This window comes from Penicillium coprophilum, assembly GCF_028826855.1.
Source record: "Penicillium coprophilum strain IBT 35676 chromosome Unknown utg000004l_segment0_segment0, whole genome shotgun sequence".
Taxonomy (NCBI): domain Eukaryota; kingdom Fungi; phylum Ascomycota; class Eurotiomycetes; order Eurotiales; family Aspergillaceae; genus Penicillium; species Penicillium coprophilum.
In genome coordinates this window covers 7,690,614-7,715,545 of record NW_026622723.1, presented here as the reverse complement: position 1 = coordinate 7,715,545, position 24,932 = coordinate 7,690,614, and the positions used below count along the sequence as shown (strand labels likewise).

The 24,932-nt window shown below is 48.3% G+C and overlaps 9 protein-coding genes across 9 annotated transcripts; 3 read left to right on the top strand and 6 right to left on the bottom strand.

Annotated features, from left to right (window-relative positions):
* Window positions 1-2,615: 2,615 nt before the first annotated feature.
* N7500_007339 (uncharacterized protein) lies at window positions 2,616-2,978 on the bottom strand (the record flags this gene model as incomplete). The annotated part of the gene is made up of 1 exon (XM_056678483.1): window positions 2,616-2,978. The coding sequence occupies one exon, from the start codon at window positions 2,976-2,978 to the stop codon at window positions 2,616-2,618; it is 363 nt and encodes a 120-aa protein (XP_056533483.1).
* Window positions 2,979-7,445: 4,467 nt separating this feature from the next.
* N7500_007338 (p24 family protein) lies at window positions 7,446-8,375 on the bottom strand (the record flags this gene model as incomplete). Its single annotated transcript, XM_056678482.1, has 4 exons — window positions 7,446-7,456; window positions 7,582-7,861; window positions 7,927-8,115; window positions 8,229-8,375. 4 exons carry the CDS (start codon window positions 8,373-8,375, stop codon window positions 7,446-7,448), a joined length of 627 nt encoding a protein of 208 aa, XP_056533482.1.
* A 390-nt stretch (window positions 8,376-8,765) lies between these two features.
* On the bottom strand, window positions 8,766-12,717 carry N7500_007337 (ubiquitin-specific protease UBP15; the record flags this gene model as incomplete). Its single annotated transcript, XM_056678481.1, has 11 exons — window positions 8,766-8,875; window positions 8,937-9,372; window positions 9,429-10,555; window positions 10,611-11,025; window positions 11,079-11,537; window positions 11,604-11,633; window positions 11,685-11,712; window positions 11,765-11,954; window positions 12,011-12,168; window positions 12,236-12,380; window positions 12,540-12,717. The coding sequence occupies 11 exons, from the start codon at window positions 12,715-12,717 to the stop codon at window positions 8,766-8,768; spliced, it is 3,276 nt and encodes a 1,091-aa protein (XP_056533481.1).
* A 695-nt stretch (window positions 12,718-13,412) lies between these two features.
* Window positions 13,413-15,031, top strand: N7500_007336 (protein kinase PKP2; the record flags this gene model as incomplete). The annotated part of the gene is made up of 4 exons (XM_056678480.1): window positions 13,413-13,663; window positions 13,726-13,845; window positions 13,902-14,184; window positions 14,240-15,031. Coding segments are annotated over 4 exons (1,446 nt in total), but the record flags the coding sequence as incomplete, so codon positions are not given.
* A 435-nt stretch (window positions 15,032-15,466) lies between these two features.
* N7500_007335 (YqaE/Pmp3 family membrane protein) lies at window positions 15,467-15,953 on the top strand (the record flags this gene model as incomplete). The annotated part of the gene is made up of 3 exons (XM_056678479.1): window positions 15,467-15,524; window positions 15,640-15,715; window positions 15,779-15,953. The coding sequence occupies 3 exons, from the start codon at window positions 15,467-15,469 to the stop codon at window positions 15,951-15,953; spliced, it is 309 nt and encodes a 102-aa protein (XP_056533479.1).
* Window positions 15,954-16,297: 344 nt separating this feature from the next.
* Window positions 16,298-17,201, bottom strand: N7500_007334 (signal peptidase complex subunit SPC3; the record flags this gene model as incomplete). Its single annotated transcript, XM_056678478.1, has 2 exons — window positions 16,298-16,955; window positions 17,056-17,201. 2 exons carry the CDS (start codon window positions 17,199-17,201, stop codon window positions 16,298-16,300), a joined length of 804 nt encoding a protein of 267 aa, XP_056533478.1.
* Window positions 17,202-17,486: 285 nt separating this feature from the next.
* Window positions 17,487-18,104, top strand: N7500_007333 (gamma-glutamylcyclotransferase family protein; the record flags this gene model as incomplete). The annotated part of the gene is made up of 1 exon (XM_056678477.1): window positions 17,487-18,104. The coding sequence occupies one exon, from the start codon at window positions 17,487-17,489 to the stop codon at window positions 18,102-18,104; it is 618 nt and encodes a 205-aa protein (XP_056533477.1).
* A 325-nt stretch (window positions 18,105-18,429) lies between these two features.
* Window positions 18,430-21,920, bottom strand: N7500_007332 (uncharacterized protein; the record flags this gene model as incomplete). The annotated part of the gene is made up of 5 exons (XM_056678476.1): window positions 18,430-19,606; window positions 19,666-20,418; window positions 20,475-21,565; window positions 21,623-21,686; window positions 21,760-21,920. 5 exons carry the CDS (start codon window positions 21,918-21,920, stop codon window positions 18,430-18,432), a joined length of 3,246 nt encoding a protein of 1,081 aa, XP_056533476.1.
* Window positions 21,921-23,250: 1,330 nt separating this feature from the next.
* On the bottom strand, window positions 23,251-24,350 carry N7500_007331 (eukaryotic translation initiation factor 4E; the record flags this gene model as incomplete). The annotated part of the gene is made up of 3 exons (XM_056678475.1): window positions 23,251-23,446; window positions 23,502-24,248; window positions 24,316-24,350. 3 exons carry the CDS (start codon window positions 24,348-24,350, stop codon window positions 23,251-23,253), a joined length of 978 nt encoding a protein of 325 aa, XP_056533475.1.
* Between the last annotated feature and the right edge of the window lie 582 nt (window positions 24,351-24,932).

Below are 24,932 nucleotides of genomic sequence, written 5' to 3'. Positions count from 1 at the left end.
CTAGCTCCAGCCATTCGTCTCGGTCTCCTACATCCCTTCGATCTACTTTCTCGCATCTATATCCCTTTGGCTCACTCCAATCCAAGTCTCACAACTATCCGCCGCGTGACAAGTCATCCCGCACTATTTACTCACCTTACACCTTTTATACTGGCATATACAACGCTCCAAGAGCAGCACGGAATCAGCCACAATTCAACTCACCACTTATCTCACGGATCTTGTATCTCTACTGTCAGTCACCACCACCATCCCAATGGTGAGCGAGAAACCACATCTTGCACCCTCCACACTCTGGTTTCTCATCTTGTCCTCGAGCCCTGGGACTAATCAGTGTCTCCCTCAGCTTCACCTAGTCTCACCTAGCCCCTACGAGGCTTATGCGTGACTAATTCATTCAGACAACATCTGCTGCATGGACATGCTGCAGCCGGACAAAGATGTCATTAACCCGCGAAGCGGGTTAGTGCCCATTATCGGTGGGCTGTAGCTTGGCTCAGCCACATCTTTACAGTGTATCTTTCTCCCTTTCTATATTTCTGAGAAAGAACATGTATCTCTCTGCCCTTTCTTTCCAGGTACCAGCTTCCACATGTGTAAGTCCTTCGGGCAAGTTCATGAGGAATCCTATGGGAATGGAAGAAACAAGAACACAGGATTGACCTCCAATACGCATATACACAGTGCTCGTATTCTAAGAAGCCCTTCGAGTCTCGACGGGCCCATGTCATTTTCTTCTGTCTTCCTCCCTTCGGCGATCTCGGCTGGTCTATCGTCGGATTTCGGGATCCAGGGATTCCACCCCTCTGGAAAGGCAAGCTATGGCATTGATTCGCTGCGCGGCTGAATCGTGTGGAATGCGCAAACTCGGGAATTGTGCCTACTGGTCTTTTCTAAGTTAGGCTCTGGTATGTGCGATTCGATCTTGACGTTGTCTGTTGTTTATTGTATGTATGTCCTCGAATGGAATTTGTACATATTTTGGCTTGTTTGGATGAAACATAAAGCTGGGTGAATCGGAATCTCGAGATTTATGCAAGGGATCCGATGGACGCAGCTTTTCACAAGATGCCATGATCGAGACTAGACCATTCTTGAAGATGGACGCCATCAACTAGCAATCTACTAGAGAGTCTGATCTATCAACCACATCCCAAAACATTAGGTTTTCCACTTATATTAAAGGTGTTATTTGAAACAAATAGAAGAAATTTCTTCTAATTGACACGACTGGCCATATGTCACGTCCAGCTACGAACATGGAAATAAGTTCCCATGATTCTACGACTGCAAAATGATCTTGAATGCAACCAATATCCATGGGTGCACTGTTCCTTCCGTGAAGATCATGTATACCTAATAGAGAGAAAAGACCCACTGTATCATGGATTTCTTCCTCTGACGCTGGCTAGGACTGTTTTTCAATATCCCGAATTTGCCATGCTTCCCAGTCTCAATATATACAATACACAGTACTCCGTATATCATTCACATATGTCGTTGGCTAATCTTTGATAAAATTAAAAGCATTCAACATATCGGTAAGGCCAAAACAGACACGGCGAACAAAATAAATAGAATACAATAAAGAATAAAGAATGCAAAGTAGTTGCTGTATATTGTCAAGAGGCTGCCTACCTCAAGGGTCTTTTTCAAGCCACAATGGTTGCGTTGACGTCAACTTGTCTTAGATTATTGGCCTTGTTTCAGCCACCCAAGCTCAATATTATATACATAGACCAAGCCCGTATAAAACTCCATTTGAATAATAGTATGCTGGCCTATCCTACGGCCTTTATCCAACCACAAAATAAGAAATAGAACGAACATGCATAAATAGCAAGAAAAGTTGCTCCAACTTGATTTCGCATAATGGTACAGGTCATGAATAGCCAACATGGGCTAGGTGGTATCGTAACAGGGTATTGTTCTCCCGAGGGACAGGCCAGTATCCTCGACTCGGAGAGATAGTCCGTCACATATCCATGGATAGCCAACAGACATAATAGAAGACAAAAAGAAATCGCTCGCAAAAAAAGTACAAGACATATAGAATACAGGTCAGTATTCCTTCACGGAAGGAACATTGAGCAGAAGGGATGATCCCTGGCCCAGGGAAATGAACTATCGTTCGTAGACTGCCCTTCATTCCAAGGAGTAACTCCAAAATTGTCATACATGACAAGAGGAAGTCACAAGAGATATTCAATACCTCTTTGATGGAACACACCGAGACAATGTCATCTAGCCCCGAAATCCAGCGAATCAAGTTGGACAACAGATAAAGGACATGCCCTGAAAATACTATGCAAAGGCAGGAAGTGGGTGAAAAGAGGTTGTGGGCAGAGAAATCAAAATCCAAAACAAATTCAAAAAAATCGCTAAAGCAGGCGCGCTATCCTGCATGAATGTCAGAGAACTCCGTGATAAGCATTGACGGAGTATAAGCGGTTGTTGGTTGATGTTATCAGAGGGCCATGCTCGTCAATGCCCAGTATCGTTATGATGCTAGCTGGTAGAGAATGGGACCGCTAAAAATAAATTAATAATCTCGTAGGTTAAGCTATCGAGGTGAAAGCGAGTGCATACCTTGACTTTTGACATAGAGCACAGCTCTAATATCCAGAATTGGCTGCAGTTATGTCCCGACCACTCATCTTGGTCTCGCCAGCATTGACAGATGTCGAAGATCCATTGGCCTGTCGGGAGACACCACCGCTGGAGGTCATGCTCAAGCGACTCTGTCCGCTGCTTTCACTCCCGCGACGAGAACCATCAGTGTCAACGAAGGAAGACATCTGGCGTTGGGTGTATTGTAGCATGGACCGGTTGTAGTCCTCCAGTGAAGCACGAGAGGGATCTAGCGACTGGTAAGGTTCGATATGGGTCTCGCTGGCCATGTTGTCCACCCTCCCAGAGTTAGAGAACATGGAGTTGATGTTATCAGATGCGTGTTGCATTTGGACGGCCTGAGTCATGGTGGAAAATGTCTGATGGTAAAATCGTCAGCTTGATACGGAAGTAAGCGTCAGCGCCACAAGCGTTGAATAATAGAATAATGATGGTTGGTTATGAGCGACGGTACAGGGATGAGGCTGATGTTTGGGACGATCATCGGTAGGTGGATGTTGGGTTGTGGGTGCGTGGAGAGTCCAGATGGTATCAGTATCCCAGTCATTTTAACATTGCTTACCTGTGGTGAGAATATTCAAGATCAAACCAGTTTGACCGGTTGTGTTGGATAAGAATGGTACTGAGGGTCGCGGGTATGCAAGATAATGTGGGAGTCAGATGGTATGTATGTTGTATGTCTGGGCCAAGGATACAAAATGATAAGGGGAAAGTGCTATGGGGTAGATTCAGGAGTTAGGGTATATACAAAGAACATTTGGATCCAATTTGCGAGGACGGTTATATATTAGACGCTGATGACTCCACAAGGGAGTATGAAATCACATCTGTGGAAGGTCAAGGATGGCAAATGCATCCAAGCTTGCCATCTCTGATAGGTCAATGACCCCAAGTTCTCCTTCGAGCGCCATAGTAAATACAGAATATCTCCACCGATTACACCGAGCGGAGCACGGTGACATAATTGGCCGAAAGGGGCTTCGAGGAGGGGGTAGGGATATATTCTCCTAGGCGAGAAACTAGGAAGTATCCATAAAACCCAGCCATCATAGTATTTGGAAATGATCATAGTCCAACCTATTGAGTATGCCCTAGAGCATGGTGTGGAGTGCAACCATCGTCAGAGAACGTTATGAACAAACTAATATCCACATGCGCACGGAGACTGGTGAACTCTGAAAGCGATATCATCAGGGTTCCACTCGTGGATGGGTCACAGTGTTCCGATGAGGTCACTGGGGAATGTGAACCATTCAGAGCCGAAGGCGTTTTGAGATCGGCACAACCACCATTCGGTCCCCTGCAGATCTTTGCCTGACGTCTACAAAACGAATCATAATTGAAGTCTCATAGGTTTTTGAGGGGCGAGGCCTATCTCGCATTCTGCACTACGGGATGGGGTCTCCTTAGGAAAGAAAATGTGGACATCTTTGTGGATACCGTGAAGCACGCTGTCATTCCGCGGATCGTGGTAGAGTACGGAGTAGAGGAGATCTGGATATATTGGTTCAAACCGGACCAATAGTCAGCTCAACATGCATCTACAATCAATGTATTCTGTAATTCGTGTGACTCAGAAGTAGTGAATGCGTCAGCAATAACAAGGTGCCGTAGGTGAGGCTCAGATCGAAGGTATGCCGTCATACCCCTAGGCATCGGGGCGACCCGAGCAATCGATTTGCTATGCGTCGGCCATCGACCACATTGTCCCCGAGCATCGCCGCTCATGGAAATGATAAACGATATCAGAGTTACCCGAGACTTTGATTATCAAAAGGGGAACGTCTGCGGAGGGTGAGCTTGTGAGGTGGAAACGACCTACAGCATACATCGTATCAGCGACATGCGAGACTTGCAGCCACAGTGGAGACACACTTTGGGAAAAGGTTTAATGAATTCTTAGACCATTTTTATTCGCTGCGGGAAAAGACAGTACAGACTTACAATGGAAACATGTGGAGTTGAACTAGTGTTTTCCAAGCTTGAGGATTTTCATTTGATGCCTGAGGCAGAATAGCACCTGACGTCAGTGAGCCCTCATCGTCAATGCATACTATACCACGGTGATTTTATCTTGACCAATGTTATTCTACATTGTAGATATTCAACCCAGCTGGGCTATTTTAGATGAACATCAGCCAAGGTACTACAATGAGGAGATCCCATGGTCCTTGGAATTTCCGATGCTCGCGACCAAACTGCGTTCCAATGTGGAAATCGATCTAGTTCACTATCTTTCTATAGGAAAAGAGATTCACCTGAATCGTTGTTACGGTGCATAGAGCTAGTGGCAGTGGTGCGCATCCAAGGATAAAGGTGGGGGGAACTTATGTATTTGCCATCGATGAAACTTGGATGGAAGTTGACATCCGCGGGGGAGGCAAATAATTGTTCAAGGTCAGCGTAACATTACAGATATCAGAGCCATGATACTATGAATTTGCACACTAGTTGTACATTCTGCTCAACATAAGAGGTCACACTATCCAGTACTACGAGTCTCCGACCTTAAAGCGACATGTTAGTGAAAACCGGAGCTTGTATCCAGCATATAGGATCTTTGCTATGGTGAATACTTCCTGGTATGAGAGACACATCAACGTCAGATGGCTTCGCAGTAAAGCAAATATTATCATTTAGAGTCATGATCGGCCGTCTCACTTTTTAGACAAACCCTTATGCAAGGATAAACCAGTCTCATTTAGCTGGCATCGGTCTAGACCGGAGTCAGTAACCTATTGTAGTGGGATCAATATACCACGGATATCAATATACAACACACAGTACAGGATTGAAGAGACACCGTTCACAAATCGGGCAGAGGGATTATAGTACTGAAATGATATCAGACCTAAGCTCTGTGTGATGTCGTGGGTAGGAGGAAAGAATTGTGGAGTACAACGTGTTGTTTTTTAGCCCCATTTGCAATATAGTCTGATGGGGCTTGAACCATACTCGCGGCGGTCCACATCAAACGTCTGATCCCGGATATGACAGCATACCATAAGGTATATTGTATAGTGCATGTATGTTGTATCAATAGTTGAGTGTGTCAGAAACAAGCAAGATATAGAGGTACCACAGCGTGCGATTCCGGGTCTCTCTCTGCCTTGAAATGTCAACAATGGATTATCAACATTATAGGTGGGCTCCACGGTCAGCTTTTGCGATTATCCCATTCAATCTTGTGCCTGGTCGGAAGTCCTGGACGACGTATGAGCCCACATGGCTTTGGTAAGCCTCAGTCTGTTCCCACCGATTCACATAAAATTTCAGATGCTGTGAGTGTTCGTACTGCATGTCGATCAATTGGGACACTCAGCTACCCGAGGTTGACAATTCGACATTACACCCCAGCCTCTGACGACGATCTGTACGATATACTAGCACAAAGGCATATGTGGTGTACATAGCGGGCACATGAGATGACCGGAAACAATTTAATTGCATGGAGTCGGTTCTTACCGACATTGCCGCACGTCATAGGACCCTACCCCCATGTCTCTGTGCATCTATCGACAGCACCATCTCCACACATTCATTATTGATTGCCTCTCGACTCGCTATGCGCCACTCGTATATTGCGGGCCGGGGTGAGTAGCCAAAAACCTGTTTTTGGATCAGATATCGGGCTCGATAGTATATTGTATATTGTACAACATTGGCGCTTATCTTGACAGCACTCGACACGCTGACATTCGATGCATCTGGACTTGTGTTTACCATCTTTTCTGGCATCATATTGGGGAAAGACAACGTCTAACTGACGTAGGGATGGATAGAACCAGTTCCAATCTCACCAATGCGTGAAATTTCACCTCTTGTTTTTTGCACTCTGGTCTCACAGATACCTTGGAAGTCATTCCACACCCTGGCGGAAGACCTCACTTTCCTTCTCTTGCAAACAGGTTCCTTTCCGTCGTTACAAGCATTGAACACCCGCTTCCCCGGCTGCGCTGTCATCTGGCATGATATGTATTGGTAGAGGCATGAAAACGGGTCCAGCACAACGTCAACACAGTTTTTCATCGGTCTCGACTCAGCAACAGACCGTCTAGGCTCGCCGATGAAAACCTTCCTTCGAACAGAAACCGGTTCTACTCCTTCGACCGTGCAGGACGCAGGACGCAGCATGCAGCAAAGATCACCCTCGCCTCCCCGGCTGCACCATGGCTCAGTGCTCATTGATGGCATTCGGCGACAGGCCATCTAGCATCCTCGGAGACTTCCTTTGACGAAAACCGGTTATATTTCTGCGAGCGTGGAGCGTGGAGCATGAAGCATGGATCATGGGGCGTACAACGTATACCATCGGAAGTCTTGAGCATGCGCTTCCTGGGTGTCTTTTGATCCTGTGGAGGCTGCGAGCATGGAGCATGGAGCATGGAGCTTAGGGCGTACAACATGGACCGTCGGACATCTGAAGCATAAGGCATACAGCTTTAGGCGTACAACGTATACCACTGGGACTCTTGAGCATGCGCTTCCCAGGTGTCGTGTGATCCTGTCGATGTGTCAACCCATCTTGGTGAAATGTAAGTCCGTCCCACAACCTAGTAGAATATTGTAGATTTTAAGATCGATCCTTGTTTTGAGAAACAAATATCAACATCAATTACTTCGCCCCCTGACTTGCTGTACGATCAATGGGCCACCATAGCTCAAGGCCAATTACTATACCGAGTATGGTTCCCTTTTTTTTGGTCAAGGCAGACAAGAACATCGTAGATTTTTCAACAAAAGTAACTAGCCCAACACGCCAGACATGGAAGGTAAAAAAATGCATCATATTATTGTTCATGCTCATGCTCACATCACACGTAACCTGTTTCAGAAGAACGTCAATACAAATCCTCCAAATAGGATAGACAGCAGCGTCAAAATAGCCTAGATATGACCATGATCTGCGCCTATATCCAGCTTTTGAACACAGATAGCAGGTGAACATACCTTTCCGGGCGCCCTGGAAGAAGAAGCGTACAACAAAGACCTGCAATGCAGCCATGGAAACCATCATCAAAGACTCAATCACACTGAAGTTGAAAATCCGACGCTCGGTACTCCGCACGGTACTGAAGTTACGGTTCTCACGTGTGCGGAAGTACTTCTGGTTGCGAGAGACGGTGGAGAGTTGCGCGGACAGCTTGTAGATAGACTCCTCCAGACTACTTGTTTGCTCAGGGCTAGCGCCCTGGCGTGAGGGCAATTGGGCGCGCTGCTCGTTCTCAACCTGTAGGTTCAATTTCTCAATTAGCAATCGTTGACCGCTTCAGTTCATCATTGTGGGAGACGTACCGCAATCTCGAAGTCGACCATCTTCTCGGCGAAGGTGGACATCTCGTTGTTGAAGCAGAAGGTGTACTCGCCCACGCTCTGCGCAGTGAAGACAAAGTCGCCCTGTCGCTCCTTTGTGCCATCTAGGACGACCTTGCCGCCCGGTGCGGTGACAACGTAGTCGACATCGAAGGAACCGCCGGATTGGACCTGCATTGTGCACTATCAGCATTCGGTACCCACCACGTGTATCCATAGCTCCGTGATCAAAGCAAAACACCACGGAATGAAATTGTTATAGCTAGATAATCAATTGGACGTACCGCGAAGTAGAAGGCCACTTTAGCATTGCTCTGATCAACGTTGGTGTAGAAGCATGCTTTCTCGTTCGCCTCAAGTCTATACGTGAGGGCGGTTGCGGTGACAGATGAGACCAAGGAGGCAAGGCCGGCGAAAAGAGCGAACCGCATTGTGAGAAAGATATACCGAGAGGATACCGTTGAGCTGGGGGGTGATATCCACGTCAGGAGATGGCGTTCTGGCCAACTTTGTGTTCCGCTGTTTGATTTGTTTGCATCCGACTAAACAAACTTCCGTATGTACGGAGTATCAACTTCACTACTTCACCAGTCTATTTTATAGAGATCCACTACATATACGAACGTAGACAATCTGCAATCATGATATAGACGGGATTGTCTTCTACTTCGACTGGTTACATGATAAAGTACGCAAAAAAAATAATAAGAGAAAGGCAAGATCATCACATCAGGGTGTCCCTTCCCTGCTCATGTACCGAGTTGCAACATACAGCTCTCTCTCAAGTCGAAAACCCCTAGCGCCATAACCTTAACACTTGTTCAACGGATGGAGAATCCATCACTCTTGCCCCAGAAGCTCCGGCTCTTGTTGGGGTGATCAAGACCCAGGAAGTCATCAGCCCCAGCTGCTACGTCTGACAAGATATCACCTGCGAGGAGTTAGTCAGACCGAGATAAGATTTTCCAATGGGATCAAGAAAGTGTACTCACCATCTTCAAGATACTTGGCATTAGAGAAGGATGTCCGGGGAACCACAGCGAACTTGATCTTCTCGAAGTTTTTGCCCTTGATGTGTGTGCGGGCGGAAAGGCGTTTCTTCGTCTCCGCGAAAAGTTCTCCAGGCTTCACAACAAATTTGAAGGGAATTCCGTGAGTTCGGTTGGGTTCACGATCGAAGCTAAACACGCTAATCAGGCGGTCATCGGTGTCCATAGTCAATTCTTCCGATGGGATCTTTTCGGCATAGAGTGTGGCGTATTCGTTTATGGCAGCCACATTTTGCTCTTCCCGAAGCTCTTTATAGACCTTTCCACTATGTGTTTCCGCGACCCGGATCGGCTCATCGCCCAGTTCCAACTTCTGCCGCAAGGCAGCCAGAAGATCTGCCACGGTGCCGCTGCGGGAAACCAAGATTTCAACGATCTCCTACTTGAGCGTTAGCCAGATTTCAGCGTGATGGGTCGGGGATGCTGAACACGAACCTCTTTGCTGATGCCATCGGTCAGCCATGCGATTTTGAAGCACTTCTTACTCTCATAATCAGTCAAACTCATGTCCAATACCTCGTAGTACAAAGCATCTGCTCGGTGCATGGTGTACCCGTAGGCACCATATTGACCATTAAGGATTTGTGAGAGATTCTGATTGATGTTTCGTTTCAAGAAAGGCTTGGCCTTGCCAGTACTGGCCATCACGGGTGCGAATCGAAGATGAGTCTCATCTACCTTGAGATGTTCCCCAACCTTTTTGGCAAATTGGTCATAGGTCATCTTGCGGCTGAGAGTCAAGTAGAAAGTCTCCCCTTCATTGGTCTTGATCGGGGCGAACTGAACTTCCATGCGGTTCAAAAGGTAATCGTAGAATTGCCGAGCGTCTGTGTAAAGTGCTGAGGGTGGCAGTTCGGACTCCTTGATTGTGCGCTGGAAGGTAATGATGTCGCCGTCCTGAATTTCAGATTGTTGGAACGTTTGCTTGGGTTTCATAACGTCTATCATGGTATGTTTGATCTCTTCGTACAGCATGAACTCTGTACCGGCGGGCCAATCCATCTTGGAAAGGATTGTGGGAGCCAGCTCGCTCACCTTCTGGCTCTTGCGAACGTAGACAGAGCAAACACCAGTCAAGGTCTGGGCTGCAATGTCAAAGTTTTTGAGGAAAATGAGGATCGAGTCACTTTCGGGCCATGGAGTAGGTTGTCCGTCTGCGCCAGTCGGTGCTACCTCCATCCACAAGCGGAAGGATTGGCCTTTAGTGCCGAATTTGTTGTACGCCTCCTCGACGGTCATTTCCTGATCGCGGATCACCTGATCAGGTCGCGTTGTCTTGTTCTGACGGTTGACCATGACCCAGAATCGAATTGCTTCTGGCTTGAGACCTCTTTCTTCGGCAATTTCCTGTGCAAATTCACTGACCTGCTTCGCCCGAAGAATCTTGTATTGCGTGGGAAGGGCCGGATCATCCGCGGGTAGATCATTGCTGGTCAGATCGAAGCCATGGTGGTTTCGGAACGCATCTTCGTTAAGGACGCCGACGTTCATGTAAAGGTGCGCCTCTTCTTTCTCCTTCTTCCGACGCAACATCTCCGCCCGGTCCTCGGACATACGTTTTTCTATTTCAAGATTAGCCAACCATTCAATTCTTGCAAGAGGTATCTCCGGGCATACCAATGTGAGAGGGCACATCGTCCTTTGTGACCGGGAAGAATACATCATCCTGCTTCGTCTTTCGGACGTAAACCAACATGTAGGCATTGTTTGTGCGGATAGCGGATCGTCCTCCAGATACTCCGTTCGTACGCTGCTGGTTGTCTCCGTAGTTCTCATCTAGGACTTCTTTGTCGGTAGCTCGGTTGACTCGGTCATCATCAAAGCGGTACCAGTGTCCATCCTTGGTGGGCTTGATGAAAGCATAGTAATGCCCGGCATCGAGGTTACCACTGTGGACGAGAACACCATGCAATTGGTATACCCAGGATTCCGACTTGTCGGCGCTCTCCGAAAGATAAGGAGCCGCATCGAACTCCATAGGGAATGTGTGATAATCATTGACCTTGGCCATCATGTCCAGGTTAAGGTCATACTCGAACCGTTTGAGGTGAAGATGCAGAACGGGGGGAAGCTCTCGAAAATGACGCCCTTCTTAGCGTCTTGCAGACCATATGGCTGTCCAGCTTCGTACTTGTTCTCCCCCTCCAACGTCTCAACCTGAATGTAATCCCTGAAGCTGTCGTCTAAGGTCTTGTTACCTCGAACGTTGAGTTGAATATCCCAGAAGTCCTCCACGCGAGAAGACTCGTAATCGACATTGATGCAAGAAATATACGTTTTTGTTTTTCCGACGAACAGATCGGGCAGGACTTTTTCTGCAACGGTGCCCTTCATCTTGTGTTCCAATCGTTCCATGAGCTTTCGTGAGAGCTCCTGTACATCTTGCTGTTCAAAGATTTGGCTGGATTGCCAGCCAAAAGATGCGGTGAGCTCGGTTGTACCAACAGCAGTATCACTGGTCTGCAGATTGTAAAATAATCTCTGGAGGGCCCACGCGCTGTTCTCACGCGTAGCTTCCTGTTCAGTCGGTATTTGGTATACGGCCTAAGAATTTTTCGTTAGTCTCAAGATGTTTGGGGAGCAATTGGAGTTTGTTCTTCTTTTGCGTACCTTGCGGAAAGCGTTTGTGAAATAGAGCGACTGCAAAAGTGAGTTCAAGTAGCATGTAGCTCCCTGGTTCCTCAATCCTACCATTCCAGTCTCCTTCTTCGAGTCGTAACTAAAAAGAAGAAATTAGCTTCACTCGGTCAAACCTCCCGGGGAGAACACACTTCTGGAAACTGTGCCACAAGACACCCGTAGGATCTTTCACTACACGAACGTAGGCCGTGACAATTGCCTCATCATCTTGCACCAATGGAACAGATTTTCCCTCCCACGCACGGCTAAACAGACCTTTGAGGTCAGCGAACCGAGTGAAACCCCAGTCCCCTTCCTCGGCAGTGAAACGGTGGGTTGCAACTTAAATCCAACTTAGCGTTCTGATCACCCAATCCCTCGAGTCTTGAATGTCTTACCATGGTGTGTATAAATGGAAGGATCGTTCACATTTGACAACACAAGTGCGAATTGCACACAGGCGTACCAGTTCTCCGGGGGTCCATTCTCCCACGCATGTTCAAGGTAAAACGAGGCGAATTCGGTCTGGTTGCCGTATGGGAAAAAGAGGATGCGCCTATCAAGTCAGATCCAATGCTACAGAGCCATAGAGCCATCTAGGCAAAGATATTTCAGTCACCCACCACGGGGATTCACCACATCGGAAGATGGGTCCGTGTGATTTGCGATCCATATTCCGCCAGTCTGATAAGCGCCATGAGTTGTGGACCTCATCTAAGGTTTCGAGATCCGGATTCTTGGGGAGGACCTTTGCCATCATCGCCGCGTCTATGTTCATGGGGGGCTCTTGGTTAGCAACCAGTAAAAAAAAGCAAAAGGGTAGTATATTTCTCGAGGGCAATGTCGTTTAGGTATCATGCTTTGTCCAGCTAAACCCATCAAGCCCCCGGTTATAGTGTAGGGAAAGAGAAGCAACAAAGAACATACGGTCATCTGCGGTCGGTGCGGATTCAGGTTCGTCGGACCCCGACCGGGATACGACGACGACATCGGTCTTTTCAGCAGGGTATTGATCATAATCATCGACAAGCATGTCGTTCTCCGCGAGCTGGTAGAACAGGGTTAGGTCCAATGACGACACTAGCGAGGGGCACGGTCGGGGCATCGCTCACGTTCTCCATCGCGGAAAGCGCCTTCCCGTCCCGGAAGGCGACAGTGTTTGTATTTTAGGGAAGATTTGTGAGTTAAAATAAGACAAGAATGTTGGAAAGAAATACACTGTAGAGCTGCAGAGCTGGTGGTGGAGGAATTTCGTCTGAACCCGCAAAATAACAAGGGCCGGAGCTAGCGGTGGCGGAGCCTCGAAGGCTCGGCAGTGGTATTGTGGACGTTTATGAGATCTGTCTTTGATTGAACACTTTTTTTGGAGTTAATAGTTGTTCATTGATTCTAAACTGTCCTTCTTTTCTTAATTACAAAGGAATCTGCTCTAACTGCCAGTGTGCAATAGTATATGAAGTACAGAGTATACAGTGAAGAAAGCCCTGTGTTATACTAGTCCGACATAGCAATGTAGATAACTCTATATATATTAGGTATGTTTGAGTTCCGCAAGGCAATTTATCTCTTTGGATCCTTTTGAAACCATCAGAAAAATGCAGCATAGGTGGCCCCCAGATCGATCCAAAGAGTCTACGAGCCTGATGCCTTAGCCCCAAGTCCGTGCGAGTGCCTAAGATCCGAGGCAACTTCGGATGAGAGTCCAAATCGTATGACATGGGAGCAATACCTAGGAACATACATATAAAAGGATATATAGAGATATGAGAGCGGCAAATAAACACAAAACCTGCCTAAAGTATCGGCGTGTTGACCGGTGTCACATGCTTGGCTCACCGCCCGGCAACCCCAAACATCTCAAGTTCCAACTACGCGGGTGCACATGATAGTGAGCACTTATATGGTCTCGATACTTCCTGGATGAGTGCATGGAGCACAATGAGGCTGTCTTATTCAGCTAGAAGCGGGCAGATCCTCAAATCTCCATCTAGACGCCTCTATTCTGGAGGTCACAGCCCTCCACCATGGCGGCCGGTTTCTGCAGTAGATGAGTATGAATGACTCACGTTTTTAAAGCTTGGAATCGGTGATACTAACTAGGATTGACTGGTAGATGGGTGGAACGAGCTATTCGGCCTATCAGTCTTCGTCAGTTGACCTTCTTTGGTCGTACTTTGACCGAACCACGACTCATCAGTTCCGCAAACTATGTCCGGACTGAGCTACCCACTCGGTAAGTTGTGAGGTAATTGGGAGAATAAAAATGGTCCGATAATAATCTTTGGTTAGGCTTGCGCATCGTCTGCGAGACATTCAGCAACTGCCATATGTGGTAGTTGCCAATCCCCATCTAACCCTTGTATATGAACTGTACTACAAAGCATTCGAGAGGGTTCGTGTGGTTCCTGAGATCAGGACCCTTGAAGATAATGATCATTTCTGTGAGATATTGAAGGAAATGCTGCGAGAGCATCTGGTTGCGATTCCCAACCTGGCGATAGGAGTGCTGGAATGTCGCCATCTTGCTCCAGCGGACGAAATGGACCGGTTAATGAACACATTATTGCGAGCGGTATGTAAAATTACCCACTGGTCGGCCTCCTAACTGACAAGTATTCTCCCGGCAGCGAATCTCTCGGCGAGTCATCGCAGAGCAACACCTAGCTCTGACGGAAACCTTCAACTCACCATGGCATTTCCCCGATTCCCACGACCGAACCGACATGAATGCAGACTTTGTGGGTGAAGTGTTCCTAAAGTGCAAGGCAAAAGAGGTAGTCGAGCGATGTGGAAAGGTCGCACAAGATCTCATGAGGAAGATATCGGGGTCGACCCAGATTCCCGCGATCACCGTCAAGGGTCATTGCGACGCGACCTTCCCATATATATTGAGCCACCTGGAATATATCATCGGGGAACTTCTCCGCAACTCAGTTCAAGCAGTGATGGAGAAATACCAGCATTCAACCGAACCCCCACCACCTATCGAAGTGCTCGTATGCGAGACCCCGCAGCATGTGATATTGCGCGTCTCTGATCAAGGAGGAGGAATTCCTCGAGAGATTCTGCCGTACCTGTGGTCCTTCAGCAAGGGTCCTCGCACGCAGACCCGGCTGGAAAATCTTGGACGGGTCCCTGCAATGGCTGCGACGATGCAAGACTTGCAAGAGTCGCAAGAGCTTAGACACATTAACCGGGATGTATACCATGAAGGATCCCTGGACACATTGACATCAAGACCGCCCGATCTCCGTCTGGGGATGGGTCTCCCAATGAGTCGAGTCTATGCTGAATATTGGGCAGGCAGTTTAGAATTGCACAGTCTGGAAGGGTATGGAGTGGATGCATTCCTGCAGATCTCGAAGCTTGGCAACAAGAACGAGCAGGTTACAACTCGGGCAGCGATTGATGCGGTGTAAGACTTGAATACTGGGGAATATTACAGTGAATATATTCCCAGTACCTCTACATCTCCAAGTCCGTCCAATGTACCTGCCCGTCAATTGTACTTGCCGTCTATGTACACAAACACCGCCACACGCTACACTCCGGACACCGCCACATTTTAAGCTAACATGTGGCGGGTGCTAGTTCGGGATGACGTCACTAGATGCTCGTTCAGCAAATCGGCTTCACGACTGCCTCAGCCTTACCAAAGCTCCTTTCAGTCCAAGTCGTGACGTCGTGGCTGAGATCAAGATGAAACGCATTAACTCTCCTACAGACGACAATATCCCTATTTATATCTTCATCCTCCTCTTTACAATTCTCCTCCTCAGCTTTCTAGCCACTACCGATTTCAAACCTCAACCCAAACCTGAACAATAAAACCGCGTACATCAAACACCGCAATCATGTCTAGCATGTCTAACACTTTCGATATGATCTGTTTGATTTTCATCACTATATTCGGTAAGTAAATTTTCTGCCTGAAAAATCCACCCACAATCCCTCCACAAAATGACCCCAGATCGCCCCTCAATCTATAGCTATCCACACCAGGATGATCCACTGACAAACCAAACAGTTCCCCCTCTTGGCGTCTTTTTGATTGCAGGCTGTGGGGTTGACTTCTGGATCAACGTCTTGCTGACATGTCTCGGGTGAGTGTGATCTGATATGCAGACTTCCGTCATATTCGAAAACTAACTAATGACATCTCCCAGCTACTTCCCCGGACACATCCATGCCTTTTACGTAGAATACGTCTACTACCAACGGCAAAATCGCGATCCACTTACTCGCGCCTCTCAACGGCCCGCACCTGGCGTCTACTCCGATCGCGTCCAGAATGGAGGCTATAATCCCGCACCCGCAGGCCAGACCTACGGTACCATCTGATCTCCTCTCGATACCTCCTAACCCTCTTTCTTCCTTAAATTGCTTGACCCAGTCTCGCGGCGGTCGGCATTCTCTACGACTTTGAACCTAAACAAGTCTCTGCCTCTGGTGTATATGTATCCATAGCGTCGATCCTTGTTCTGCTTTTGGGTATAACTGGACCCCTCTGAAACAACCAGTAAAAAGAGAGAAATGGCTTCACACTCTCCAATGCAATGCGTTTCATATGTATCATGTTCAAAATGCAATTGTAGGAGGTGAGCATTCTAGACAAGGCTCCCAAAAGTAAACAAAAAAAAACAGGTAGATCCCAACTCCCCATCTCGACAGACCCCTCTAAAAGCCTATACACTCGCCTTCTCAGCCGCCTTTGCCGCCTTTGCCGCCTCCTTAGCCCTCTTCTCAGCAGCGGCCTTCTTGTTATCCTTCACCTCGGGGAAATCAAAAGGCTCACTGCTAACAATCGTCCCACCAGTCCTCGGCGCAGCCCCAGTACCAGGTGCCCAGAATAAAGCACCAACCCAAGGCTGAACATTCCATCCAACATGAAGGGTGACATTTTGACGCTGTGCCAGACGACCAGTAACATCACTGACCTGGTACTTAGCTTTCTGACCACGGAGTCTCAAGACACCGGTCGCCAGAGCCTCCTTCTTACTCTTAGCCGACTTGGCCGATTTAGCATGGCGCTTAGCGTTTCTCTTGGCAGCGGACACAGCCTCCGATGTAACTGACGACGGAAGAAGCGCAACAACCTGGTCTTTGAGAATCTCCCATGAATAAGGCGACGGTGTCGCGGGGATGATAGTGTCCCAGATGATGGACTCCGAGGCGCGGACCTGCGAGCCGGGGATATCAGAGGAGGAGTAGGTAGCGTAGACGTAGACAAAAAGCTGCTTCGTGTTCCAGTTGAAGAGCGGGCTCAGGTCTGCGTCGAGGTCGAAGCGGAACTGGGCGTATTCCTCGCGTTTGGTTGAGTAGTAGTGCGGTCGGCCCTTGACGCTGTTGTACCGGGAAAGGGATTTAGTAAATAGATTCTTTTAATTCTTCGGTCTCTAGATTATAGGCCTGGAGGGGCAATGGAAACCAGGATCTCACTTACACCTGCACGTTCTTCAGCTGTACTGAGGCATTAGCCTCGTCTGCTGGGAAGAAGAGAACCGAGACGGCTGCCAGTGCGCTTACGACCAGCGCGACTGTAGTGAAGAAGCCGAATACAGCCTGGATGCGGTTCAAGGAGGAATGCATGGTGTGGTGGGAGACGAATGAGAAAGATGAAGCCAGCTGGACCTGTTTGGATGTTTGGGTTCTTATCGATAAGCGGCATCTATAAACTGGGGGCCGCCATCTCCACATCGACAACTCTTCAAGCTTCGTTCTTCTCTCCTCTTTTGATTTTCTCTATAACCCAGGTTTCTGCTGAGCTTAGACATCCATATTTTATATCTCAAGTCCATAGAATCTATCACGCCGGACCCTCGCTCACCCTCACCCAAAAACCAACCAACCCAACCCAACCCCACACCCTACACAATGGGCGACCACGTTCTCTTCTTCTACGGTATGTCGCTCTTCAAAGAGGCCAACGCAAAAGCTAAAAGCAACCCAGGGACCCTCATGGCACCGCAAATCCTCCACAAAGTAATCCACGGCAAGGCCAACCCAGAACCCTGGCAAAAAGCCATGCTCCGGTTCCAACCCGCCATTTTACACGGGTATCGACGACATCGCGTGCAAGATGCCGATTATCCTGGGATTGTGGCAGTTCCAGAGCCACAAAGTGACTCTCGGAACGCTGGAACATCAGTCATGGGAACCCTCGTGTCGGGATTAACAGACGGCGACATCCACCGACTGGATAGGTTCGAGGGTTCAGAGTATGAGAAGAAACAGGTGAATGTGCGCACGTTGCGGGAAGCGCGCAGTAACGAGCATAAACATGCTGGTGAGGGGGTTAGTGATGAGAGTCAACTGCGCAAAATGCTTGATAAGACGAGTACTGAGGTTGCTGATGAGGGGGAGGAAGTTTCGGCAGTGACTTATGTGTATACTGCTGGGAAGGATATGCTTGAGGATGCGGAGTGGGACTTCGAGTCATTTAAGAGGGATAAGATGGCGTGGTGGGTTAGGGCGAATGAAAGTGAGTGGTAGCTTTTTTTCATTTAGCTTGCTTATATGTAGGTAGTTATTATTGGTAGGCCGTATTAAACGATTAAATTTTGCGATGCAAGCGATGGTATCTGATGCTATGACTGTAAAGACATGAGGGGGAAAGAACCGTCCTGCTTTCATCGAGTGCCGAGGCAAGGCTATGTCTGTGGTGGGCATGGCATGACGCACACGGATTAAAACGCTAAATACAACAGTGAAGATATTCATGATGTAGACGGCCAATTCCGGTCCAGCCGGAACTGTGTTCGGATTTCGAGGTTATCGTGGATAATAGGTTTGTATCATCTCACTTGGACGAACAGACTCATCTCTTTTGAAGAGGGCCTCGTGGACTTTGTCTCTTTCGTTCTTTTCTTGTAGGGGGCGGTGGTGTACTCGGCACTTCAGGCTCTTCCTGGCTACCGGGTACCTGGATGATAGGTTCCTCCTTCTGTGGAGGGATATGAGAATTCTGCGATTTTGCATCTGCAGATGGGTGGGACAATGCTTTGGTTTGTTTCGAGGGTTTTTCGGTAGGTAAGAGATGCATCTGGTCCACGGTTGAATCTTCACCCGATTCTTCTGTCTTTGAATTCACAGTATTTGGAAGGTGGTCTGAAGGATCCGTCCCCTGCTGAGACTCAGGTACCACATCAACGTTCGGAATTTCCTCCTGACAAGGGAGGGGCGGGCCAAGGAGGAATGAAACGGGCTGTCTGACTGCCATGACAGGCTCATTGGCTTGTCCCTGTTCTTCGTATAGCTCGTCTAGGAACTTGCCAAGACGATACCGCAGGAGACCAGAACCTAGTGGAGGCCAGTCATTCTTGGAACTCATACTTCGTTGTAGCACCTTTGTGATGAACCAATCAGGGCTTTGAACAAACTTCTCCAAGTATGCCAGCAGATAGAGACCGCAGTCCCAGAAATTGGGCTGGAGGGGAATATCGCGAGCTCGCATGCCCTTGACGTCGGCTGGGTCGAGTTCTACGCCGCGTTTAGACACCGCTTCACGGCAGATGTACTCGCGAAGAATTTTGATGGTGGGGGAGCGAGGCATGTCAAGGGAGTCAAATGTGATGATTGTTGGTTGGTTGGGATCCAACTTTAAACCGGTTCTTTTCTTCTTGGATTTGTTGTTCGGTTGTGACGCCGCGGCCTGGTCTTGGGCGAGCTTTTGGGCAGCGGATTTGGAAAGATTTGGGAATGGAAGTGGGTTTTGTATGGGCGCGGACTGATCCTCTGAGCTCTTCGTATCCTGAAGCGCATGCTCATTTGCCTCGATCTGCAGGGAAGCAAGGTCCCCTCCGATATCAGATCCCTTTCGAATATCACGAGATTCACTAACCTTGTCAGAAGCATTGAGCTCTGACTTTGGCTTTGCTTCCGGCTCAGGGGTCTCTTCAATTTCCTGGATCTCACTCTCAGACGCATTGGATGACTCTTTCTGTAGAGTCGGTGTTCGGATCGGCTCCACCCCGTCGGCAGGATCAAGAGACAAGCTTGGCAAGTTGCAAATTATTGCAACGTACCAGTGTGCATTTTCATTGATGGGAACGACGATATAGTCATAACTGAAGAGATCAACGTTCCGGGTCCACTTCTCCACACCACTATAGTTAATCCCACGATCCCCCGTGGGGTGTTCGTGAGAGTTGCGAAGAAGTAGGTATTGAAAAAGTAGATCCGTTCAGCAGCCTCCTTATTAGTGCGTTCGAGATGATCCTGAAGGAAACGCATGTAGAGAGCGATCAGGTTATCGTTCAGGAAGTCGTCCCGGAGTAATCGTTCACGATCGCCGAGTGTGACCTCAGCCTTCTTCTTTCCACTTCGCGGGTACACCAGTGGTTTCTTCCAATTCTCCCTGAAAGAATCGTCCCTAAGTAGGTTGGACTTTGTCTCAGAAGTGATGTCTTCATTTGACACGTCAGGGTCGTTACCGACACGGCGGGCGGAAGACCGGGTCTCGCGTTCTGATGTATTGACGGTGGATCGGACATCGATTCCACCATCTTTACCAATAGGTCGGTTATCCTGTTGCTCCTTGACGGAAGTTCGAGAATCGGCATTGCTGTTTCCAAGTCTTCTCTTTTCTAGAGCAGATTTGATCTTGAGTAATTTGAGTTTATTGACTTCGCCATGGTCATCTCTCAAGGACATCGAAAGTTTGGGCCGTCGTGGGGGAGGAGAGCGCGCAGGATCAGGGTCATCGACCAAATCATCAAGAAGCCGCTTCTTGGGCAGCTTGTTCTCCTGTCTGTTCTTCTCCGAGAATTGCTTTTCATATCTCAAGAACGACTTGTCCATCCATTTCCTGTCTCAGTGTTAGTAAAATGCGGATTGAATGAAAAGATGGGTCATAAAACTTACATATCTCTGTTCTGGTGGTGAAACCCGGCTTGAGTCAACACTTCCAGTAGCTTCTCCTTTTCCTCGGTGGTCCAAAACTCGATATCGAGCTGATCGTCTGGTTCGACAGAACCTTGGGACAATTTCATTCTCACTTTCCGGCTGGGTTTCTCGCCGACCACAATAGTCGTGATTTTTTCGAAAAGAATTGATATTGTGTTACCTTGGCCGAGTGCATCCTCACGAAGCTCAAACCCTTTCTTGTTTGAATAAATTGGGACAGTTTCCCTCGCATCGCAAGATTTGCTCAAGGGACCGATACGGAAATACCGCAATTCATGTGTCTGATTGGAATTTTTGTGGGAGATCTTGGCCTTTTTCGTGGCCGGTGCTGGCGGTGAAAAAACCTGAACGGGGATATCGGATGGTGAGCGCTTTCGAGTCGGTCTTTCTGTATGTATAGTGGGTTTAGATGGGCGAGTGGTTTGGGTTTGTTTTTCTGACAAGGATTTTGGTACTCGATGTGTGGTGATGTCGCCCTGAAGTTCGTCTGGACTTTCCCTGCCATTGGCAAGACGACGAAAGTTCGTTAGAACTGCAGAGCTGTTCGGACCACCTTTCTTTGATCCAGCATCAATACTCCCAATGACAATGGCCTCGTTGGGCTGATTTAATCTGCGATTTGTCTGGGACAGCCGGAGATCCGTAGATCTCGCCAGATTTCGGCGCTGCTGCGCTGCTGTTTCAGTGAATTTTTCATCCCGAGAGTCAGCAGAAGAGAATTGGTCATGTTGAGGACGAATAGAGCTATGCGCTGATTTGACGCCATTCTCCGCGTCTCTGGAATTGTCACGCCGGTTGCGACGGTTTTTGGGTTGTGCCAATCGATCTATGGCTGAATTTGCTGGGGCTGTAAGGTCGACGGTTTCGCTGGTTTCACTCTGGCGCCGTATCTTGGTAGGGCGACTCGACTCCTCGAAAGCTTCATCAAATTGAGGCGACTTTCTCCGTGAAGTTTGTTGATTTGATTCTCCATACGAACGGACCGGCCCGCTGCTTCGGGCATTTTGATTATGTGCAAGTTTGTCCTGAGGAGAGAACGCAAAGCTAGACTGTGATCGAGGATCAGATGGAATGCCATTATTATGCATGTAAAGGCTGGAACTTACCCCTGGCTTTTTGTTCCTATAATGGAGGGACGCTCCGGGCTTTATCTTGACAGCATGGGAGTCACTACCAAGGGAAAAAAAAGCCGGCTGATCAGCAACGCAACTCAACACAAGCTCATACAACTCGTAGAGCATACCGATATTTGGCTCCGAACAAACGCGCCTCATCTTGCCGATTCTGGGAATCCTTCTGTTGGTCCTTGTTCAACATCTGCGACGAATCACCCGGCCTGGGAATGGGTGGGGGTATCAGCTTTGGCCTGTCGGCAGGGGAAGGCTGTGGGTTCCGATGGGACATGTCTAACCGGGTAGTTGGATTTAGAAAACGGTGGGAGAAAGGTGAGCGCAATAGTTCGTCCGCGGTTGTAGATCCAGTTGGGGACGAAAAAGTATCGACATAACTGGGAACAGCCTAAGATCGATTAGTCCCAAGTCGAATGACTGATAGCTTGCGACAAGATGACAGGCAAATTTCAGAGATAAGTGATCAAGATTAGGAGATTGTGTAGGGTCGAGCTATCAAAAAGCAATATGAACGGGCAAGGGCAAATATCGGTGGCACGCGCATGGAGATAAGAGATACACACCGATGGAAGAAGAGCGATCCCAGTGTTTCGGGGAGAGGTGGGTTCGGTCAGGTCGGTTTCAGATCCCAGAGTAAAAGAGTCGCGACCAGGCCCAGCTGGCCGAGAACGAGGAGGGGTCGAGGTCGGTCGTTCTGCACGTTGAATAGCAGATCGTTGATCTTCGGTCTGGCGTTGGCGTCGCGGTGACAAGTTAGAGAAGAGTTCGACTAGATTTTTAAACACAGGCATTAAGACAGCCAGAAGTTCATGGCAATATGCATTGCAGGAGTCTCATTCCAATTGTTCGTCTATTGTCTTCTTTTTTTTTTTTATTCATGGGACGCAAGTACGCCGCATCGTCACCTAGGCCCTAGGGCGGTCAGGATTGATTGTCGCCTGAGGGTTTAGGCAGAAAGACTTTCACTGATTGATAACTAGTTAACTATCTTGGGATATGGAATAGACGAAAGAAATAATATGTGCATTATCTGAATGATTCACCTGGTTCATACTTCATCATCGTCATCATTCACCCAAAGTGCTCGATTTCCCAATACCTCAATAGTGTGAACAATATGACAGTCTGAACACACTTACTAGGGCTTCTAGCTTGCACATGGGTTATTGTACCCATATCCTGGGACCTTTCACTAATACGTTTGGGTCCATAGTGTATGCATAAGTTCATGTAGTTGAAATATCTGGCAGAAAGCAACAGATCAAGTCTATGTGAAAGGCTCTACTTCACATAGAAGCCCCAATCCACGCAAAGCAGAGACAGCACTCTCAGGCGAGAAAACCATTAGCAGCCAGTGCTGCATTCATGTTGAGTACATAAAGGAAAAACATCACGCATGAGCTCGGCAGAGAAAAAAAAACACACACATAGCACCATAGCACAGATGAGTTCACTCAAGACATAAATCAAATCAAACCGCTGAGTTCGCCTCGATGCCCCACCGCCCCTAAGACCCAAACGCGTCCCAATGATTTCGTGATTGAAGATTTTTTTTTCGGGTTTACTATACAGGGCTCAAGGCCAGGCTGGGATCTTGGATCCGTTCATAGGGTCACAGCCGATTTAACCTTGTCCGAGTCATCTTGACCTGTTCGCCGCCGGTCTTGATGACCTGTGCCAGTGGCGGTCTTGTCGTGGCGAGCCTGGTCGATGGCAGAACGCTGAGCAATACTATCGTCGTGGCTCTTCCAGATGATATTGGTGTCTGCCGGGAAAGCAAGCAGGCGCTTGATCGTTTCTCTGTAAGGAAGTTAGCGATATTGCACTACGGCAAAGAAGAATAAGTTATAAATACCTAATCTTGATGTTGCGCCCCCCGTCAATCCTCGTCCAAACACTCAAAACATCTTCGCCGCCTCGAACACTCAGTACAGCGCCACAGACTTCATCTCCAGCCTCCGCAAACTGGTCTCCAACCATAGCCAAGAGGAGATCCTCCCAGTATCGATCGGAAACCCCCTTCTTGAAACGAACGATCCACTTGCCTCCCCGCTTGTTCGCCTCATCTTCCCAGACGGGGCGGATCCCCTTCTTAAAGATGTGGTAGTCTGAAACAGTGGGAAGAAGAGAAGGGCGTTTAAGATGGGAGTACACCGCCCAGAAGCTCTCTACCGAAGATATCGAAGCGAGCGGCACGGTGGACTTTTCGTAGTCGGAGTATTTGGGTGTCGGGGGACGATACCAGACGATCCACGTAGACTTCAACGGGTGCTCGCCAGGAGCTGCGATGGAGTTGTTCTCAAAGGCCTTGCGTGTAGCCTCATCGTGTTCCAGAGGTGTCTCCCGTCCGGGTGTTTTCAACTCGGAGCCACCGGGAGTCTTCGGCGCACCGAATGAGGCGAATGCGCCGGACCCCAGACCGAAAGCGGAGGAGGCATTGGTGGATGGGGAGGAGACACCGCCGGATAATGGGGATATTGCGTTAAATGGATTCGAGCGGCCATGCGAGCTGTCGGGTCCGAACCGCTTGGATGGGCGGGGAAGTTCGACACGAGCACTATCTTTCGTGTCTCCGGACGTTGACAGGGACAATTTGGAGGAACTAATCAAAGCAGAAACAATCCATATAAGTCACAATTGTGTAGGTTGAGGAGGGGCACACGACTAACTTTGTCCGGCGGGTCCACAGGTTTGCATTATCCATCGCGGCGGGTGAGAAGACTGCCCGAGACACGAGCGGTCATCAGGGGGAAAGAAAAGGATCCGTAAGAAGCGTTACACAGAGAGATGAGACGCCGGCGCTATGATCTCAGTGACGTAGTATAGTGGCAGAGACGGTAGATTCTGAGTGAGAAATTTCGAAGGGGAATCCAGATAAGTAAAAAAAAGTAAAAAAGGGCAAATAGAGGATATCTGTAGTTAATGAGGCTCGAGTTTAAAAAATAGCAGAGAGAAAACAAAATGTATAGAGGGGGAATCAGGTGAAGGGGAAAAGTGTCGATATGAATCGGAGACTCGGGCAGTTTGGAGGAGCAGCTTCCCTGGCCAATCACAGCCACCTCAGCCCCATTTTCGCCTGCAGCCCGCACCGTCTTTTTTCCAGTTTTCCCTTTTTCTTTCGCGTTTTTTTTTCTTCTTTTTCTTTCTTTTCTTCTTTTATATCAAGACCACCTACTCAAATCAACGCTGGCGTCTCATTCTTTTTACAGCCCTGGCGTTTCCGATGTGTGTGTCGAGATTAATTTCGCATCTAAAACCATCATCACGAGGGCTTACGAGCAACCCA